The sequence below is a fragment of the Biomphalaria glabrata genome, chromosome 16, assembly GCF_947242115.1.
Source record: "Biomphalaria glabrata chromosome 16, xgBioGlab47.1, whole genome shotgun sequence".
NCBI lineage: Eukaryota > Metazoa > Mollusca > Gastropoda > Planorbidae > Biomphalaria > Biomphalaria glabrata.
Window position 1 is genome coordinate 29370810 of NC_074726.1, and position 16945 is coordinate 29387754.

General features: G+C 36.1%; 1 protein-coding gene across 10 annotated transcripts in view; it reads left to right on the forward strand.

The window, feature by feature from the left end:
• The window catches only part of LOC106058674 (inner centromere protein-like), an 80413-nt gene that overhangs the window by 23478 nt on the left and 39990 nt on the right, over positions 1-16945 (forward strand). The window contains exon 1 of one of the 10 annotated variants that reach the window (XM_056014045.1): positions 13645-13902. The exons of the other annotated variants lie outside the window; for them this stretch is intronic. Within the exon in view, the coding sequence (XP_055870020.1) occupies positions 13660-13902 (243 nt within the window). The 5' untranslated portion in view covers positions 13645-13659. Of the gene's footprint in view, positions 1-13644; positions 13903-16945 lie in introns of those variants that run through there. 10 annotated transcript variants of the gene reach the window in all.

Sequence of the window (16945 nt, forward strand, 5' to 3'; positions counted from 1 at the left end):
CAAGTGTTTACTGGTCTTATCTTATCTTATATAGTACAGACGTTACTTCAAAAAAGAAGATGATTACGTCCTACGCGTCATGCATTTAGTCATGCATATTAAACAATGACTTAAATTCTGACAGCTCTGTAATATGAAGAAGAAGATAGGCCAACTTTTTTCACTTCATTGTTTAGTCCGCTGGTTTAATCTAGATATTGAGTTTACAAATATATTTCTAAACTCTAGCTCTAAACAATTGTCTTAGTTTATTGATTTCTTTAAGATTCTTTATAGTTTAATTTTGGAAATAATTCTATTGTAATGTCAATATTTTTAAATAAGCTAACCAAAAGGCTTGGTTTTGTTCGCAAATGTCAAACGGCGAGAAAGTTCTTAGAAATCGGATGTGTTATTCGCCAAAAAAAAGAATCCTTATTTTGCTTCCCCTGCATACTCTTCTCAACAAGATCAAGTACCAAATCTTCATTTAAATCCAAAGATCGATTTAATGATTGGTGGAGGTTATCCCCGAAAATAGAAAAAAACATGAGACCAGCAGAGCTCACATTCGGTCATCGCTTGCTTGGGAGTAGGGAACAGTATTGACAACAAGGCCCAAGATTTGATTATACAAGAGACAAAAACCTGGAGAGAATCTTGGACATCATTGGTTTTCTCTCAAAGCAAAATCTGGCACTTCGTGGGCATCGCGAGCGACCTGAAGGACAAAATCAAGGCAATTTCTTGGAGTTAGTAAAATTACTATCAAAGTACGATCCACTCTTGAGGGAGCATGTGCTTCGAACTAAGCTTTGTTCCAGACCGAATACATACATGTCTCCACAAATACAAAATGAATGTATTACAAAATTGGGGGATCACGTTAAAACAACAAATCATACAGCACGTAAAACAAGCCAAATATTTCTCTATTATTTTTGACAGTACACCTGACATCTTAAAGCGTGTTCTCAGATCTGAGAATCAGTACAGAACCTCAAAAATGTATTGGCCATAAGAAAAAGATGCCTGGTGAGAAAAGTGACGACTATGTACTTACACACAAAGAAGAGCTACGAAGGGAAATTTATTCTACCTTGGACAGGATTGTTCAAGAAATAATTTACCGATTCGAGCAACTTCATGATGTAGCAAATAGATATGAATTTTTGTCGCCTTCCCAGCTATTAAATCCTCAGGTCGAAATCAATCTCGATAGTATTCCTAGCGACATTGATAAAAGCAAATTTCTGCTGGAATGAAAGAGGCTTCAACGGTTTGTCACAGTTTCATCAGAAGCCTCTGAACTTCCAAAACAAGGACCTGTTGAGCTCTTGAAATTTATAAAAAAATATTAGCTAGATGATTCAGTCCCAAATATCGTCATCATGATTCGCATATTTTTTAGTATTGCGGTAAGCCTCGCTACATGCGAGAGAAGTTTTTCCAAACTTAAACTGATCAAGAATTACTTGCAATCAACGATGACAAATTTACGACTCACTAATTTAGCCATTTTGTCCATTAAACAAGAGTTGGTGGAAAAAATTGATTTCGATAACATTATTGATACTTTTGCCAGCAAGAAAGTGCGTAAAATTCACTTGTAGTATGTTTAAGTAAAAGTGATTTTTTGAATTAACAATATTTGATTAATGAGTACATATTATTTTGAACAAAAAAGTAAGGTTTTGCAATGTTATTATTTAGTTAGCTTTTTTTTTTTTGGGGGGGGGGCATCAAGATGAGGTACCGCACCAGGCATCATATACTCTAGCTACGCCACTGCTTCTATGTACTTCTCGATGACGACAGCTGATCTTGTAACACTCTGACCGAAAGTGGGATAAAGGAGTTTTTAAATCTTTCAGTTTTAGTCCTAATGGAAAGGAGACGACCACTTCGTTCAGATCTTATGTAACAGTGGTTTAATGGGTGCAGGTTGTCTGTAAGAATCGAGAGTGATTTGGAAAGGCATCTTTCTTGGAAAATCTCTTCAAGAGATGGTAGCTGTACTTGAGTGATATACGATAAAGTATGCAGCTTTGTAGGACATGATCAGCATTCTCTGGTGATGCTCCACAAGGGCAGGTTTCGCTCGTCCCGTCTTTAAGCTTCCGGAACATGTGCTGTCTCATTCTGTTGTGTCCGGTTCTGAGTCGAAAAAACTATGCGTTGGTCATGTGGAGATAGCTTCTAATAGGCGTCCTTTTTCTTGTAATTGGCATTATATCGATTCATTATGAGAGTTTCTATGCTATCGGATCGATTAAAGCTTTAAACGAATGTCACTGTAGTCTACAACACTTTATAAAGAAGTTTGTTAAGGTGGGTTCGGATGTGAAGTGAAGGCCTAAAAGACGATATTATAATTTATCGATTTTTGTATCCTAATAAATGTCGAAACGGCCAAGAAGGAGTGCCGTCTGCTGTTGCGTGTAAAAAAAAGTATCTGTGCGCATGTGTGTGACGTTATTGAACAGCACGCGCGCTCAGATTAATATGTCAATAAAAAAAAAACTTATTAGGCAACTTCAAAAAAAACTTTCGACTTGTCGCTAGAAATAACAGTGTCCAGCTAATGGATGAGACTTGATAAGCCGATAACTTGTGGAAACAAAGTTTGCCTTTGTTTAAACCCAGAGTTTAACACAGTTTATACCCAGAGTTTAACACAGTTTAAACCCAGAGGTTATACAGGTTTAAAACTAGTAAGTTCACGATATGTAGGCCTATAATTGTAATAGATTTGAACAGAAAGTCTAGTTTAATCTAGGTTTAATGTATAGCTGGATTGTTGATTGTTTTTTTTTTTTCCAGTTCAAGAATCTTGTTTTAAAGTAAAATGAATTTGACGAACAAGCTCAGTTTGATTATTGATTTGCGATCAAAGTTCCAATTCCAAACAGCCTAATCCAGTGATGCTCAACCTTAGTTTGTCGGCGGGCGATTTTAATTTTCTACACTCGTGACGCGGGCCACATCATCATATAGTTGTTTTTTTTTTTTAAATAGAGAAATAGACAATATACCCTTTTTATTAGAAATCCGTGAATCTAGTACTTATATTAATTAATGAATGAATCCCTAGAAATTTGTCAAAAAGGGATGTCTGGCTTTGTAAGTCAATCATTTCCATTTGAGACTATGTCTGGGCACTTGACACATTGGGGCACTTGACACATTTGGAGCACTTGACACATTTGGAGCACTTGACACATTGGGGCACTTGACACATTGGGGCACTTGACACATTTGGAGCACTTGACACATTGGGGCACTTGACACATTTGGGGCACTAGACACATTTGGGGCACTTGACACATTGGCCGCAGATGGTTTTTTGAAGAAATGACGGGTATTGTTCAATCTGAACACGATCATTAGAACATGGTCCAGACTGAACAGCTTGCCACATTGTTTTTGTTGGTGAATAATTCGGTTCCATTTGACTCCGCAACTTGTCTAATACGTGACCATACTTGTGGCGCCATCAGAAGTCACTCCCGTTAATTCCTCCCATAGAAGAGAAAGATCCTCTGTGATGGATACAATGTATTTGACAGGACTTCGCATGCTCCTCATAGCTTCCAACTTTTCTGATTTCAAAACTGCTGTTTGTACCGCGATTGAATATAATAATAATAATCTTTATTGTCCGTATGGAAATTTGTCTTACAATTAGTGCATTACACCAAACAAAAAACTTTATAACTATAAAAAAAAACGAAATGTACATTCACACCAGACTCACTCATAATTTACATGTGACAAAGTTTATACCAGATTGTTCTTATTTAATGATTTGATTGCCAGGGGAACAAAAGAGTGTTTGTGTCTGTTTGTCTTTGCTATCGGTGTCTTGAATCTCTTTTGTGATATGGTAAATATCAAGATTTCGAGCAGTATCAGATAGGTCGGTAGACTCGTCAGTGACAATAGAAAATATTTTGAAATCTGCATTGTCTGGTAGTTTCGAATGGAGATATTTACTTTCACTCGCTTTGTAATTGTCATGACAAAGGTGGACAGCTTTAACAGCTATCTTCTTTTTAGGACACATTTCTTCCATCATTGCTAGCAACCACTTTTGAATGCACTCGCATTTGGAAAATGGCTTCATGTCTCTACTTACAAAGTGAGTAGCTCAAAAGCTAGTCTTACAGCCGACTTATTTTCTTGTCTCTTTTTATAAACAATCTCATCAATCCTCCACCCTAAGTGTAATCTAATAGTTGCGTCTCAAACCATGAATGCCCCCTTATTTATTAGTTTGGTCTCATAAAGCTGCTCAATGTTTATGTTCTTTCAAAAGAGACACTCTTTCTTTTGTTATAGGTTTAGTTTAATCGGGAATTTGACGAGACTATAAATAGACTGTTTTAGATGGAACTAGGGAATTATGGGATATTAACCGGATAAGGAATGATGGGATAATTTACAGTTAGTAACGACTCACTCTTTAAGCAAGACATCAATCTAGTATTACTGTTGACATATGGACTGCGCCCCTTCATTTTATGGATTAAATACTATTTATCAAGTTACACAGTTTTATCAAGTCATTCATAGAATTTATTATATGTTGTCTGGTTTAAATCGAACTCCATGAGTTAGTAAGAAAGACTTTATTCAGGGTTCGTAGCCACCTTGAAAACCTGGAAAACACCTTGAATTTCATATTAAATTCAAGGCCTTGAAAAAGCCTTGAATTTCGTAAAAAACGGGGAAAAAACTTGAATTTTAAAACTGGACCTTGAGTTCTTTCCCTCCCGATACCTGGTGTTTGTTTTCATTTTTTTCCCGGTTACATTGAGCTGACCAGTGACGACGCGTCTACACCGCCTTTCACCCACTTTTGAAGCGCGACCTCGTGATTGAAAACGACCTTGGCTCAAGCAAGCATTTCACTTAGCACTATTTTCCTTTAACTGTTACGACTGAAGACGCGCTAGATCTAGTCTGTAGTGACTATTGTCTATAACTAGAGCAATTAGCAGCCTAATGTGAAGGCTACACCCCTCCGGGCCCTCCCTCGCCGAAAATCTTCTTGTTGTAACAGTAAGAGTGACTTCGCGTGGAAAGTCCGTATATCATCTTATCTTTGTGTCTTTCTGAGTATTTTATTAGATTTTGTATTTGGAGATTATGATTCAGTGTTTAAGTATAATTGCTACCGGTACTTTACTTTTAAGTCTTCTCACGATCCATCCTTCTCATCTAGCTAGAAATAGTATCTAGATTTAGATCTAAGTTAGATCTAGTGAAGATAATTAGCGCTTAACCTGAAAACGCCGTGAATTTTAGTTAATTTAAGGATCTAGATACAGGTACATCTAATGTCTAGATTGCTCTAGAAATATGCTAGATTCTAGATTTACGCTAAATCACTAGAATCTAGTGAAGATAATTCTCTCACAGCTGTGAAAAGTCCGCGAATTTAGTGACTTAGATCTAGACTCTAGATTTACGGTAGATTCAGTGAAAATAATTCGCACACAGCTGTGAAAAGTCCGCGAATTTTAGGGACTAGATTTACGGTGATTCAGTGAAGATAATTCGAAAAAAGTCCGCGAATTTAGTGACTTAGACTTAGATCTTGACTTAATTTACGCTAATCCAATAGAATATAGAGTGAAGATAATTCTCTCACAGTCGTGAAAAGTCCGCGAATTTAGTGACTTAAATTAGAGTCTAGATCTACTGTAGATTTAACGAAAATATTTCGCACACAGCTGTAGAAAAGCCCGTAGAGTTATTTTGGTTGTAATTTATTTAAAACAGATGGAAAGCAAGTCAACTGCTATAGTAAGAATGAAATATTATTTTTTACAAATCTGTCAATTTAAGAACATTTCCAACTTCAGATTGCGACAGTTTTAGGTGAATTACATCTCATATTTTAAAAAAGTTATTCTTCTGTAGTGCCAGCTTGTGTGTATTAAAAAGTTGCATTTAAATGCTTAGGAAACACTAGAGATGAATTTTTTTTTTTTTTGGAGGTATGATTTCAACTTATCAGCATACATTTTAATGAGGGTTTTTTAATTTAATATTTATATATATATATTGTTCTTTTTACATATTTATGTCATATGTATGTAAATATATACACATATATATTGCTTGCTATGGTGCGATGCATACCTTGAAAATCTAAAACTCTACCATGAAAACCTGGAAAATACCTGGAAAATCATTCATGAAATTGGCTATGAACCCTGTTTATTATAGACCTAGATCCACTTTATTACTAAAACAACCACAACACTTTATATAACAAATATGTTGGCTTACTTTCGGTACCAATCCATTTACCCCTAAAGTAGGGGAAAAAATAAACTTCTTTTTTCTTTTTTGTGGAGAGGAGATTTTCTACACTTTGTATCGACGTTTCGGCGTGCCGGACGGAATCACGTTCTGGGCCGGATGTGACCCGCTGGGCCGTATTTTGGGCATCACTGGTCTAAACAAAGCCTGAAATTCATTAAAATATTGACAGTTCAGGGATTTTAAAATTTGAATTTTTTGTTTTGTTTTGCTGTTTTGGTTTTTTAAATCCGTGTACTGTTGTTTTTAGCGGTAAGTTGAGGACGAGACCATTGTATTTGTGTTGTTTCGCTGTCATATTTTGATAAAGAAAAACGCCATATAGATTTTTATTTCATAGTCTTTACCGCGGCTGAAATAAGTGCAAAGTTTTCTTATGACCCTCCAAAGCGTTTTTCTATGTTTTTTTTAAAATTATGTATGCAGATATGTATAAAAGTATAAACTATTTTTAAGTTGAGAAAAAAATGTCACTAAAGGTAGGCAATTTATAGCTCTTCATTTGGTTTACTCCCTGTCTAAATTATTGGAATAGTATCGCCTTTTTTTAGTAGGGTCTCTGTAGTTCTCGTTTGCGACACTATGTCGTGTGGTGTGTAGTTGTCTGTTCAGTTTTCATTGTTCGGATACTTTGAATTTTTTGTTGTTTTTTTGCGACATCGACCTCGTTCTCTAGTTATCTTTGCGATTTCGGTCACGTTTCAGTGTGTCGTAATTACAGACTGTGAGAATCTTTGATGTGACCAAACTAATCGATAAACAGATCATAAATATCTTGGTCAAAGATTTTGGTCGTATAAATAGTCCACTTCAAGTACCAAATGTCTGTGTGTGAGTCTCTCTGTGTGTGAGTCAGTGTGTGTGTATGTGTGTGTGTGTGTTATATTCAACTGTATTGTACACAAAGGTATATGTCAAGAAGGCCTGTGTTGCGTTTTAGGCCTATAACCAGAAAGCTAATCCAATCTACCTTATAGGCGTATTGACTCTAGCTCACACAAATATATAAGCTTGAAATCATCTTGTATGAACAAAAGAAACTTAAATTTTATTACATATATAAATGTTTGTAATATCAGTGTACAAATTAAATCGCAAAATGCCAAACGATCTACAAGGTATCTCTCAACTCACTTCGATCTACAAGGTATCTCTCAACTCACTTAGATCTACAAGGTATCTCTCAACACACTTAGATCTTCAAGGTATCTCTAAACTCACTTAGATCTATTAGGTATCTCTCAACTCACTTAGATCTATTAGGTATCTCTCAACTCACTTAGATCTACAAGGTATCTCTCAACTCACTTAGATCTTCAAGGTATCTCTAAACTCACTTAGATCTACAAGGTATCTCACAACTCACTTAGATCTACAAGGTATCTCTCAACTCACTTAGATCTACAAGGTATCTCTCAACTCACTTCGATCTACAAGGTATCTCTCAACTCACTTCGATCTACAAGGTATCTCTCAACTCACTTAGATCTACAAGGTATCTCTCAACTCACTTAGATCTTCAAGGTATCTCTCAACTCACTTAGATCTTCAAGGTATCTCTCAACTCACTTAGATCTTCAAGGTATCTCTCAACTCACTTCGATCTACAAGGTATCTTTCAAGTCACTTAGATCTACAAGGTATCTCTCAACTCACTTCGATCTACAAGTTCCCGCCTTTCAGTATGTCTTCGCTTCGCATTCCTTCAACCGGTGCCTTTTTTTGTACCTGGCACATGCAATAGCCTCTTAGTCAATACATTTCATATATTGCATCAGTCAAAACGCTCACAGTTTACAGCGAGAGTCTAATGTGAACGATGTTTACAGTTTAATGGGAATCTTCTTCATGGTCGAGCGCAGTAGCATTTTCCTGTGTGCTGTAAAGGTCTTGCGGAGCTTCAGGAGAATCCAGTGCTTCTCAAACAGTAGATCTCCTTGCTTGGTGGAGAATACAGCAAGACTATAGTGAAGTGGCAGGATTGGCTCCTATACAATGGGGGTTCCATTGCGAGACGTTTATCATTCGCATTCAGCAGACGATGTTTACTCAGTTTGACCCTTTTGGTTGTAAGCTAGAGTTGTCTTCACCTAATTAATGTATGGTAATGGACCTCATTCACCAATCGTAAACAAAAAAAAAACATTTAGCCACGTGGTTCTCTATCTCTTCTATACAAAATACGCAATCCATAAAGGCTGTCACGTGATACTTTTTTTTTTCATTGTCTTATCAATATTATCACGTGGCTAAATAAATGTTTGTTTACGATTGGTGAATGAGGTCCATTCCTTATGCCTGCTAGATTGATGCCAATTGTCATAGAGGCCTGAACACTGACCCGCAACGTGCAACCTATGGGCAGTTTAGACCGATAGCCTTTTGTTTTGTTTTTTTCTCACACCTCAGCGATGTTGACTTTGGACCACGAAAACTAAAACATTAAGTCACTTTTCTTAGTAGTCACAGAAGTTTAAGTTAATACGTAAAGTAGTCTGGAGTTAACAAAAAAAAGTAAAGTTCCCCTTTCAGACCTTGTGGTCTACAGGGCAGATGATGTAAAGATCATCTGTTTCTGTGGCCTACGGTTAACAAGGGTGTCATGTGGCCAGCACAACGACCAACCGCCTTTACTTTTCCCTAACTAATGTCAGGTACCCATTAGAGCTGGGTGGACTCAGAGGCGCCCGAAGATCCCGAAATTAGAAATCCCAGTCTTCACCAGCATTCGAACCCCGGTCCCCGGTTCGGAAGCCAAGCGCTTTACCGCTCAGCCACCGCGCCTCCCAAAGTAGTCTGGAGAGTCTAGGATATTTATGCTGAATACTACACATTTTAAAGATCATATTTTTAATAGTTTACAATATTCGATGAATGTGTGTTGCTTATTACAAGCCAATGAAGAGGCGTGAAATGTTTGCAACAGTGAACACTAGGTGGCAGTTGTGAAGTCGATCTTTTGTGTTTGGAGTTTCTTTGATCTGCTGAGCTCTGTAAACGAAATAACATGGCGCCTTATGAAAAGAGCAGTGACTTTCAGAAATCTTTATATCGGGCGTTACCTTATGGGGAACATTTAAAGGATAGAATTGGTAAGCATAGTTGACATATTTCAATTTAAATTTAAAATACTTGAAATGATTTAAAAAAAAAAAATGTTTTTGAATCATGAAAATAGACTGCACTTTGACTAAGGTCAATTTTGGAACTTACAGTGTATCGTGTGCTGGTACTGGAAATTTTGAGGAAAATACAAAGTTTAACTTTCCCACATTTACCCTTTTTTTTTCCTCTATTTCTCCTCTTCTCCCTCCCTCTCTCTCTGTCAGTCCCTCTCTCCCTACTCTTTCTCTCTCTCACACACACACACTTTTTCCACTTCTTTCTCATCTGTTTTCACGAGAGTTGTTAGATCATTTTTTTTTTAATATATAGACCATGCTCAGAGCGCTTTTTTTTTTTTTTTCTGCATTTAAGCGCTCAGTAAACACAACTCTGCTCTGCTGTCCTAACCCTCAAGCCCCTTTCATAGGTAGCCAGGCCAAGTTTAAGCGTACTTAGCGGGTATACATAAAATATAACAAGTCACAGGTGTACATATACTATAAAACATCACAGGTGTACATATACTATAAAACATCACAGGTGTACATATAATATAAAACATCACAGGGTGTACATATAATATAACACATCACAGGTGTACATATAATATAAAACATCACAGGTGTACATATAATATAAAACATCACAGGTGTACATATAATATAAAACATCACAGGTGTACATATACTATAAAGCATCACATGTGTACATATAATATAAAACATCACAGGTGTACATATAATATAAAACATCACAGGTGTACATATAATATAAAACATCACAGGTGTACATATACTATAAAGCATCACATGTGTACATATACTATAAAACATCACAGGTGTACATATACTATAAAACATCACAGGGTGTACATATAATATAAAACATCACAGGGTGTACATATAATATAAAACATCACAGGTGTACATATAATATAAAACATCACATGTGTACATATACTATAAAACATCACATGTGTACATATACTATAAAACATCACAGGTGTACATATACTATAAAACATCACATGTGTACATATACTATAAAACATCACAGGTGTACATATAATATAAAACATCACATGTGTACATATACTATAAAACATCACATGTGTACATATACTATAAAACATCACAGGTGTACATATAATATAAAACATCACATGTGTACATATACTATAAAACATCACATGTGTACATATACTATAAAACATCACAGGTGTACATATACTATAAAACATCACAGGTGTACATATACTATAAAACATCACAGGTGTACATATAATATAAAACATCACATGTGTAGGCCTACAAACAAAAATAGAGAGGAGAGATTGGATAAGAAAAAGAGAGACGGGAATTGAGAAAGGAAAGAAACAAAGAAAGAGAGAGTTGAGAAGTGACCCACTTTGAGGTTTTCAGACATGGCGGGAAAAAAAACTATAAATAGCCATCTTTTTTGTGTATCCGCTGTGCATACTAAAGGAAGTGTTAATAAACTATTTAAAGCTATGTTGTTGTTTTTTAAAAGGTACCGGTATATGATAATGTGTTTGCGCTATTTAGCACGGCGGTCTAAGCTCTTTTCGTTTCTAATACACCCAAAATTTAATATGGGGGTAGCATTAGACTTTTCCTCATTACTAAAAACTTTTTTTTTTTAAAAAATCAAATGGGCAACTAATTAATCAAAGAGATTTTGATAAGAATCTTGTTGCAGAAGATCGCGGGACCAAAGTTCTACAACTTTGTTGAGTGATATAACATTGGCACGTGAGTTATGGGGAATGGAAAGTCTCTGGTCATCCACTGCACCCAAACTTGTCCCCGGACGTCTTGGCCAAATCTTGCTTCCGGAAAAGGACGGGTTTTAGGGCGAGAGAGTGAGGTCGACGTGTTGCGAGAATCCTCCTCACTTTAATCCAAATTCAAGCGCTAGTCACTTGTCATCCCCCCCCCCCAACGCCCAGTGTGCGGCCGAACATTCCGGGCTCACATAGGTCTCACCAGCCACATGAGGAGGCATAAAACCCCAGTGCAAAGCCCTCAGCCCCCCCTGGATGACAAGGTGGTCATCATCGAACCACGATGGACGAACTATATATATGGGGAATGGGAAGACCTGTGAACGTTGCAAATATTCGTTAAGTTTAGCAAAAATCCTTTTTAGGTTGTGAGACTTTTTTTTTTCAGCAATTTAAATGTCATAATATCGTCTAATTCAGCTATTACAAGATCATCGTTTTCAACCTTATAAGATGATTTTTTTTTTTCAACTATTATGTTAGATAATCTTTTTTTTTTTTCAACAATTGTAAGAGCATCTTTTCATAGCTATTATTCAAACTTTTTTAGCTATAAAATCTTGTTCCGCTCTTATAAGATCATCTTTCTGTCCTTTTTTTTTTCAGCTCTTGTTTTATCTTTTTCAGCTTTTTAAGATCATCTTTTTTTTTCATCTATTTGTAAATATTTTTTTTTTACAGTTTTTATTAGATCCTTTTTTTTCCAGATATTATTACATCATTATAAATTTGTCTTTTTGAAGCATTATTAGTTCTTTTTTTTTTTTTCAGCTGTTATGAGATTTTTTTTCTCAACTATAATTTTATAAATCATTTTAGTATCTATCTTGTTTAAAAAAAAAAGAAGAAAACATTAATAGCATTGATCAGCTATTAGATGTATTACATTTAAAAAAAAAAGTAACATATGGACCTCACAAGTGTATGCTTCATCAAAGATTTTTTTTCATAATACGGTTAAGTAAGTTCTATCAACAATGACCTAATCACGCACACAAATCAATACATTGGTGACCAACATCTTTGATCTGGCTTTGATCTATTATCTTCAAAAGACTATTCATTAGACTTGAACAGGAGTCTTGTGATGATCAAGGGTTTTGGTGGATCTGGACTACCAGTACTCTTTCACCACAGTCCTGCCCGGTTCCTTTTTTATTATTTTCGTGAGCGCTGTCAGTGCGTGCGCTGCAGCGCCACTCATGCGTACAATGGCTCCCTTTGACCTCCGATAATAGGTTTGTTGGGAATAGACTTTAATAGACCAGCCATGTTTCTGGTGCAACGAGGGGCTGTAACTCTCCCGGGCGCAGACGAGAAATATTGACTTCTGAAGAGGCGCTCCACTTCCATTCGCCTTTTTATTACACTTGGGGTTTTCTTTATATCAGTGTTTGAAGCGAAAACCTGTTAAAGCAATCTTTACTTTTAGGACTGTGTTTTGTTTCTGAAAAGTGGCTATTGGATGAAAAACTGCCGCTTATTATGATGTTATACAATGCTTCTTACGGCTTATACCAACTAAAAGAGATTGTGAATTGATTTCTTAAAGTCTTATTTTTACTGTTCTGTTCTAGGTTCTAAATTTCTGAATAATTGGGTGTTTAGAAAGTATAATTATTAGTGAATTTTCTATATGAATTCAAGTAGCAACAAGCATTCATAAAAATGTGTTAAAAGTCTTTTTTTAAATTCGTGCCTAACGTCTGAAGGAGTCTTGCTAAATAGGTATGCATTCTGACTTCATTCATCAAGGCCGTCTACATCGCCCTTTGAACTTTATCCTTCAGTAAAGGTGTTTTTTGTTGTTGTTATTTAAAAAATGACTACGTGTTTCAATAAAAAAACAACGAAACAAAATGTTTCAACTTTTGCAATCTACGAGAAATTTTTAAAAAGTTAACAACTTAATTTTGTATTATTTATTATGGAGAAATGTAATCAGCTGTATGCTTCGGTGTATATTGTGAGAGTTACACGATCCCTCGGTATATTTTGTGTGTAAACTTTAGAAGGCCTCAGTAAACACCGCGTACGCTATCAGGCCTCATTGTATACAGTCTGAACTCATTTGATTTCAAACATTGGCTGTCGTCTAATAGCCGTTGACGTCATCGTCATATCTGGACACTGACCTATATACGTCGACGTGTTGGCGTTGGGTAAATAAAAATATCATACTTAGAAAGACAGGAAAGAAACAAAATGAATATTTCGAGTGTTTTAAAAAAATGTGTTGGCTGAGATGAAAGAACATTTAGATTTGACTTTATATCAGCTGCATGGTCGAGTGGAATGCGATCCGAACTGTCGACATGGCGACCTCAAGTTCGGATCCAGCCCACTGCCAACGCCTGCCCTCTAACAGGATCTTTCGTCTAGTTCGAAATAATCTTCTTTTATGAGAGTGCGCCTGACACGCGTAAACCACAAACACTATGTTGCTACCATTGTCCGGCAAGGGTCAGCTTGACCCAAAGAACTTGCCAAAGGAAGACCCGCAGAACACGGTCAAGCAGGCCAAGATGAGGATCTCCAAAAAGAGACTGAAGAAGCTGCGTTACTGCCGCCAAAGGTCAAGGAAAAAAGAGGACATGTTTCACCTCAGGCGTCTGGGTTCTGGGTTTTTCTTTGAAAGCCTCGCTCTTCCATTGGATAGTGCGATATTCACCTGTTACACGGTAAGACTTATCTTCTTATCTTATATAATACAGACGTTACTTAAAAAAAAAGAAGATGATTACGTCCTACGCGTCATGCATTTAGTCATGCATATTAACCAGTGACCAAAATTCTACCAAGTCACTGGTTTTCCTGGCTAGCTCAGGCAACCCATTCCACGCTCTAATAGCGCTAGGTAAAAAGGAGCATTTGTACAAATTTGTCCTAGCATATGGGATGAGGGATGTGCCTTTATCTTTGTGTCTTTCTGAGTATTTTATTAGGTTTTGTATTTGAAGATTATGGTTCAGTGTTTTATGCATAATTGCTACTTTACTTTTGAGTCTTCTATCCTGAAGGGTTTCTAAATTTAGTGATTTTACTAAAGGTGTTACTCTAAATACTTCTGTTACTCCTACTATCTGTCTAAACCACCTCAGGCCACCACTGCTGAGCCACGTTTAACCTTCTCACTATTTTATTGATTTTTTTTTTATCTCTCACTTAACTAGATGTTTAACACCTTCTTGTATCCCTTAGTCTGTTAGACCGTTGGGGCACCACACAAGATTTGTCGTTTTTTTTCCATTCCTCTGTCTTTTGCCCTGGATAGGACCTCTTTCAATGGCAGGCCAATACATTCTTTTATGTTATCTTCCCATCGCTTTCTCTGCTGCCTCTTCTTCTTTTGCCTGGTACTGTTCCGTGAAGGAAGGTCTTTGCTTGCCCTTATAATGGCAATAGAGTTTTAGTTTGCGTTTTTTTTTTATATTTTTTACAATAGTTGTTATCGTAGGGACCAATCGCTCTATGGTTTAGGTTTAAAACCTATATATTTTAAAAACACAGTTCCTTGAACAGCTTACTCTATCAGATTAATGCATCCATATTGTTGTTTCTATAACCTAAATTCCTAAACCATGAAAACTTTGAGCTCTTCTGCCAGGTCGACCCTACCAAATGCGGGGCCTTATACGAAACGGACCTCGGGACCCAGTCTGGGTAGCGATAAGCATAATATCAAAATTAAGATTTTGATTAAGGGCGTTTATGGAAGTTATCCAAAATAACAATATGTCTATATCAACAGAGGTTGTTATAACAACTGACCTCACAGATAGGCTACCTTCAAGGTCCTTAACATTCCTAGGAAGATTCTCGCTGCCTGAATTTCATTTCTCTTTAGCGAAACTAGACCCTGGCAGCTCCAGAGAATAAATACTTGTTCGTTTCTAACATAATAATAATAATAATAATAATAAAATGGAATAGTGGTACGGCGATGTCAATGATGGTAGCGATTTTTCATTTTTTGTCAATAAACAGCAGATCAGTGCGATTAAAATCTACCGTTTTGTATGTCAAAATAATCTTTTACCAGTACAATAAGTGATTAATAGACTCGAGAACCATTTGTGGCAAATATTTGTAGTAAGAAGGAGCATCCTTACCAATCAAATTATGCGTCAAAGCAAAAAATTAGTGTATTAATTTTGCAACTTGGTTATGGCGGCCTAGGTATTATTATTATTATAATTATGAATCAATAAAAAAAAAATCAACCAATTAGTAAATCAATTAGTCGTAGTTAATAATGTTGTTTTTATAGAGAAAATGTACTTATCTAAGCGGAGATAAGCCTATGTAGTAAATAATTGTTTAATATAAGCATTGTTTTTATTTATTTTTTACCATAATATATTTAATTTTTAATGTTTATTAGTTATTAATAACAAAGTAACTGGTCTTACAAAAAGGATTTTAAAAAAAAAAAACTACTTTTTTTTGTTACTAGTTTTTGTTTGAGACTGTGCCTGACTTAGATTTTTTTTCCCGCCACTTCTGTTTTCATTTTTCCCAGTTATTCCTTTTTCTTTCTGTCGATTTGTCTTTTTACATTTCTGCAGACTTCTTTATCAAAACCTGCACAATGAAATACAGTGACGTGATTCCACCGTTACAATGCTAATGGTTAGATCTAGTAGTGTACTAGAGGAAAATACATTGCGGTGATCGATTCCTTGTTTTGTATCGTTTCGCTTGACTATCCGGTCTTTGTTTTGAATTACACGAAGAAACATTATCCACTCAGTTCTGCTACAGAAATTATTTTGTCTTTCGAATTGATGTTGTTGTTTTTTTCCTTTAAAATATTAATATGTTGTTCTTTATTAGTAGTGGTTCTAAAAAAATGTGTAATTATTGTGATTAAAAAAATGATTTTTTTTTTTACTTGGCTTCTTATTTTCTGGTTGCTATATTGCTCGATTGCACATTTCAAATACTTTGTAGAGTTAGGATGAAGATATGGGTCAATTTTTTCCAAGCTTATATCAATTCACTCTGTCTGTCAGGTCAAAATCTTTTGCACGCTATTTCTCCCACTTCACAGATCAAGTTGTAACTTTGCACAATTATTTTTTTTAAAGGGAAAATGTACTAACCTTACGGGATAGAAGGCTTTTCAATAATAACAGATATGGCAGAGATTGCCCTTCCATTAACTCTTTCTCTCCGTAATTATTTACCACATTCTGGTGGAATCAACGCTGGGATCGTCAGTTCGGAGAGAAAGAGTTAAAGCGCGAAAACGGAACTCTTCTCAACATGCAAGATACCAAACGTGTCACACGTGCACAGTTATGATTGGTTTAAAGTAAATGACACAGTTTCAGCCAGTTTAAGCGATCTTTTTTTTTTTAAAAGTATTTTTTATATTTCACTTCTTTGTCTGTCAAAACATCGAGAGGTCATTGGAAAGATATTTTTATAAATAAATATGCGGGTTACAGAAAAAGAGAAAATTCTAAGTGTTAAGAATGGCATCATTTAGAACAGTCGTTTTCAGGAGACTGTAATAGGAAAACAAGGCAAGATATCGGGGTAATTGGTCGTGGGTCTGTAATTAGTATACACCCCGCAATAGTTAGGGCCGGCCCTGTGGGGCCCGTATTGAGCCAGACTATGGGCCGTGGAAACTGTGCTTTGAGAAAATCGGAAAAATCTTGGAAGACCACAGCCACCCGCTCCATCATAACTACATGAAGTCGTCGCGAAGTGGGC